The sequence below is a fragment of the Lutjanus erythropterus genome, chromosome 18 (genome assembly GCF_056507025.1).
Source record: "Lutjanus erythropterus isolate fLutEry1 chromosome 18, fLutEry1.hap2, whole genome shotgun sequence".
Classification (NCBI taxonomy): Eukaryota; Metazoa; Chordata; class Actinopteri; order Lutjaniformes; family Lutjanidae; genus Lutjanus; species Lutjanus erythropterus.
In genome coordinates, this window is record NC_139334.1 from 308,655 (window position 1) to 314,039 (window position 5,385).

Here is a 5,385-nt window from a genome sequence, read left to right on the forward strand (position 1 = left end):
GTAATTAAATAATTTTGGGTACATGCTGCTGTTGATAAAATATTAAACATCACTGTTTAAAAGTAATTAATACTCTGAGTACTTTTTGAGAAGAGTACTTGCTACTTTTACTGAAGTATTGTAATAACAATAGTGGCTTAACTTGTATTTGAGTAATACTTGAGTAAAGTAAAAGTAGTTGAGTACAGTACTCTCTCTCTCTCTCAGTGTGTGTGTGTGGTTGCTGAGCTCAGCTGTGTGAAGGAGAACAGCTCCACCCGATGGACAAACTGACTCATTACAGCTCTGATGGTCACATGGAGGACACAGACTCCTGACAGCAGAGACGTTTGGACGTCAACTGTGGGTCAAACTGTGGTTCCTCAACATTTGATAACCTTTAAACAACCTTTCAAACCTGAGACTAATCAATAAAACTAATTAATAAACTCATTGATGTTTGACGAGTCACATGATCAGGTTCCACTGCAGAAAACAAACTTCTTCCTGTTTTCTGTCTCAGTTATGATTAAACTATCTGTTACCATAGTAACCAGTAAAACCAGTTTACCTGCACATCCCTGCTCCTCTGTACCAGTATTTTACATGGGTACATGTGTATTTGTAGTATTTATAGCAGTAGTAGTATTTTACCTGTGTACATGTCCACCAGAGAGTCCCTGAGCTCCTTGCTGGGCGTCCATGTTGACGGACTGGTCTCCAGTTGACTCTCTGAACTGGTTTGTCTGGAAACAGAGAAGTGACATGAGGGCCACCTGGAGGACTCAGATTCTTCTTCTACACGAACGACAGCAGCAGGTTTGACCATCAGACCAGTCAGACCAGTAAACACAGACCATCAGACCAGTCAGACCAGTAAACACAGACCATCAGACCAGTCAGACCAGTAAACACAGACCATCAGACCAGTCAGACCAGTAAACACAGACCATCAGACCAGTCAGACCAGTAAACACAGACACCGACCTGCTGTTATACTGAGTTCTGTACATCTGATCACATGATCGCCTACAGGTCACATGGTTGTTCCTGCAGCTTACTGGCTGTTTAATCTGTACCACGCTGTGACAGTTTACCCAGCATTCCTCTGTGCTCCTCACTGCTGACACGTCTGGTTCTCCTGTATTGATCCCGTCAGTGAGCCGTCTGTAACTTCTTACATCTAAACATCTAAACATCTAAACATCTTAAACACTCTGGACCAAAAAAAAACTCTCTTTTCCAGGTTCAACCCTCTAGCCTCTGACTCGTTCGGGTTTGACCCTCTAGTCTCTGACTCGTTCGGGTTTGACCCTCTGGCCTCTCTGACTCGTTCGGGTTTGACCCTCTAGCCTCTGACTCGTTCGCGTCTGACCCTCTGGCCTCTCTGACTCGTTCGGGTTTGACCCTCTAGCCTCTGACTCGTTCGGGTTCGACCCTCTGGCCTCCGACTCGTTTGGGTTCGACCCTCTAGCCTCTGACTCGTTCGGGTTCGACCCTCTAGTCTCTGACCTGTCCGACTTGTTGCTCAGTTGCTGCTGCAGGTTGCTGATCTTCTTCTTTGCTCTCTGCAGAGCGACCTGAACGTCTTCAGCTCTGCTGCTGCTGGACGCCATCAACACACCAACTCAGCTGACCGTCTCCACGACAACGAGAACATTCTACACCACCTCACAGCACTTCCAGGTCACACAGACGGAGGAGGGCTGTGATTGGCTGACGGCCAGAGACTCTGAACTATCAGCTGGTGAAATATTGATGAGCTCACGGCATCAGGTGAGTCAGGTGAGTCAGGTGAGCCGGGTTTAAATACACACTTACATACGTTTATAAAGCTGTTTTCTAAAACTGAAATATTTTCCTTTATTAAACTGCTGAAGTGACATTTTGGACTTTTATTTTTCACTTTTACAGATGAACTTCAGAACAAAAGTGCCTTTGAAATGCTGATTAACATCAGAGCAGCAGGTGAGGTTCAGAGTATCGATGAAGTCACTCTAAATGTTATTGATCAGGGTCAATGACGACAAAAAAAATAAGCCCAGAAGAAGAAGGAGACACCAAAGACACATTTATCAATTATCATCTCGTTTATTCATAATGTTCAATAATAAGCAAATAAACATCCTCATTTTTTCTGTGTCTCAGCGTCCTGCAGCAGTTTGTCCAGCAAGGTGACGTCCACCCGATGTTTCATCACAAACTGTCCATTCAGGTGGAAGACGGGTATGTCCCACCTGTACCTGTCGAACCACACGCTGTTCTCTGGAAGGGTGATGTCCACCTGCTGCAGGACAAACTGGAGACAGACAGACAGAGAGACACAGAAACAGACAGAAATTATGACTTTTTTTTTACATTAATTTTCAAATATAACACAAACGGACTCAAATTATGTCACTTTTAATACAAAGTTGACATAGTTTGAGATGTTTTTGTCTCTGGTCTGAGCCGGGTTAGCTTAGCTCTTATCCCGGTTCTCTTCCTGTGGTGATCGTGGTCCAGCTGGTCTGGCTGGGTGACCCGTCTCAAGGTCCGCTGCACTAATCGAGTCCCTGCTCTTCCTTTTCCCACATTAACGAGTGTATTTCTGTCTTCTATCATGTAGATATACCTGCTGTATTTCACCATCTGACCAATGTTAGCTGAGATGTAAGCTAGCTTTAGCCTCAGTCTGTTAGCATTAATGTTATATCATGTACGCAGCTGTTAGCTAACTTTACATAAACACTTCATGCACAGAGACTCACTCTGTGTTTGAGCGGTTCCAGCACTTCTTTAGCTTCATCACACAGAGGACACGGATCCTACAGACACAAGAGTTAATATCATTATTATACTGAATACACACAGGATGGACATCAACACTTATTATACGTCTGAAATCATTACAAACAGAACATTTAATGCATAAAAACTCAAATAAAGGACAAAACATTCAAACTGAACATTTGACAAATGTCAATAAACTGACTAATGCTAGTGAGATTACTGACTTCAAAATAAAAGCATCTATAAATGCGGTGACTCGTTCCAAAGCTTTACTGTCCAAAATAAACATCAGTTAAATTGTTTACATTATTAGAACCTTTAGTAAACGTCTCAGTTCTAGCAGAAGTTTAACATTTTTTCTTTTACCAACCCAACATGCTAATGTTAACTAAAAAAAATTATTTCCACCATGTTTTTATCCTGAATCTTCGCTTTTGGAGCCACATTCACATGCACACTGTCTGAACTGTGTGTGTGTGTGTGTGTGTGTGTGTGTGTGTGTGTATGTGTGTGTGTGTTTGTGAGTGTGTGTGTGTGTGTGATGTGACATGTGACGTGCAAACGGCATGTTGGGACTTTAGGAGATGTGGATTACAGCAGACAAGCAGCATGGAGGATTTTTGTGTTTTTATTCCTTTTTTTTTAACGTTCGAAAATTGGTCACCATTCACTTCCATTGTTTGTGAGATTCTGTTTTCCTGTGAAACTCCAGCAGAGTTTTCTGAACTAAAAAACTAAAGAGGAAAAACAACATGTGACCGCTGAGTGACTGCTGAGTGACTGCTGAGTGACTGCTGTTTGGTGAAACCAGATAATCAAACATGTTGAGGATTTGATCTCTGCTGGATCAAAACGCTGCGATGTTAAAACTGCTGTGATCAGTTCAGTCTGCAGATCTTCTGTCTGACTGTCACCTTCAGGTTTCAGTTTTCACCTGTAGAAGTGATTTGGAAGTGTGAGAACTCCAGAGCCTCTGTGGTAGAACAGAGGGAGGAGGTTCTGCGATGTTACCTTGGTGAACAGAGTGAGAGTGGGTAAAGGGTTGGTAGAGGACAGTCGGAGGAGCTGCAGAGCTGCAGGTCGACTCAGAGGAAAAGTCTTCAGGAAAAACATTTGATCTGATCGGAGAAACACAGAGAAACAAAACTGTTACTGACCTCACAGCGCTGCCAGACGAACCAATCACAGAGCAGGAGGGAGGAGAACCACCGAAACACCAGCTGAATGGCGACGCGCACGTATAAACATCCTCGTTTCCGGTCTCCTGTGTCCTCTGAGACGCTCCACCGAGGACGGACGCAGGAAATCCTCAGATGCCGCGTTTTACCGAAATGAAACGTCTGTTTCTGTTTCTGAAGTTACAGACGAGGATTCAGCTGGAGAACGGTGGAACAGCAGAACCAGAGCTGGTTTAATGATACTGTCTCTGCAGAGTCTCCGTCTCTGAACATCCTGTCTTCACTGTTTGTCTGTCCTGTTTATTTATTCCTGTAATTTAAATTTGTTTATCATTGATTCTTCAAGTTTAAATAAAGGTTTGTATCAGGGCTGAACAGTTTAGAAAAAAGATCTTAATTATGATTATTTTGACCGATATTTAAAATTTGATATGATTTGTGATATTAGAGGTATTGATCATTTTTACATCATTATTCTTATTTTGACTGAAAAACAACACATTCAGTCTTCTTCATTAACTTTGACGAAATAAAAAACAAAATGCTGCTGACTTTTCCGAACAGTCTGTATTTTTATTTAAAATGTTTTTTATATAAATGATACGAAAGACAAAAGAAAACGAGATCATTTTTATCCACAGACGGTCAAACAGACCCCACAGAAATTGCTGCTGTTTCAAGCTGCAACATTTAATTGATTGTTAAATTAATCACCGACAATTTTGATAATCGATTAATTGTTTTGAGACATTTTTTAATAAAAATTTCCAAAATCTCTGATTCTCTCTCTCTCTCTCTCAAATATTCAGGCAGATTACAGATGAGCTAAAAGTTTTTCTTCTTTTATTTCAAAGTTTATTTCAAAACAGAGTTTGAGTTGGGCTGGAAACTGTCTTGAAATTTTAAGTTGCCTCAACATTTTTTTTTAGGTTTGTTTTCTTGATGAGAGGAAATAAAAACAATGAGATGAAAGTTTATATTCTTTTACGATTTAGTGTTTCTATATTAATATTGTTATATTCTTTATTATTTTCTTTTTTGTTTCACTTTTAACATTTACTTTGCTGCTGTAACAGAAAAGTTTCCCAAAATCAATAAAGTACTAAATAACTATCTATCTACTTTATATTATACTGTATGATTTGTGTATAATGTGACTTTTTGCTTTGGCAACTTGTTTGATGTAAAATGTCATGAAAATAAAACTGATTAAATTAAATTAAGTTTGGGAAACTCTGGTTTAAACCGGTTAGCCTGTTAGCTAACACCTGGAACACGGATGCTAACCTGCAGAGCTAACGTCTCCGTCCCCGGGTTAAACTCACCGAGTCCCGCTGATCGGTGCCGGTCCGGTCCTGAAGGAGATCCCGCTGAAATCCGCTCGTCCCGTGGGTTTGATTCAAGTTTCTGTCAAACTTTGATGGAAGTTTGGAGACAAACACAAACACAAACACAA

General features: G+C 41.0%; 1 protein-coding gene across 1 annotated transcript; it reads right to left on the reverse strand.

The window, feature by feature from the left end:
* Positions 1–2,050: 2,050 nt before the first annotated feature.
* On the reverse strand, positions 2,051–5,385 carry c18h5orf63 (chromosome 18 C5orf63 homolog). The gene is made up of 4 exons (XM_084743128.1): positions 5,255–5,385; positions 3,763–3,869; positions 2,730–2,786; positions 2,051–2,278 (listed from the first exon to the last, which is right to left on the reverse strand). The coding sequence occupies exons 2-4, from the start codon at positions 3,862–3,864 to the stop codon at positions 2,108–2,110; spliced, it is 330 nt and encodes a 109-aa protein (XP_084599254.1). The 5' UTR covers positions 3,865–3,869; positions 5,255–5,385; the 3' UTR covers positions 2,051–2,107.

Bases quoted from the DNA above. Each gene is read 5' to 3' on its own strand.
- c18h5orf63 (XM_084743128.1), bottom strand. From the start codon at position 3,864: ATGTTTTTCCTGAAGACTTTTCCTCTGAGTCGACCTGCAGCTCTGCAG. The intron at 2,787-3,762 runs GTAACATCGCAG...TTGTGTCTGTAG, and splicing joins CTCTCACTCTGTTCACCAAG to GATCCGTGTCCTCTGTGTGA. The intron at 2,279-2,729 runs GTGAGTCTCTGT...GTCTGTCTCCAG, and splicing joins TGGAACCGCTCAAACACAGA to TTTGTCCTGCAGCAGGTGGA.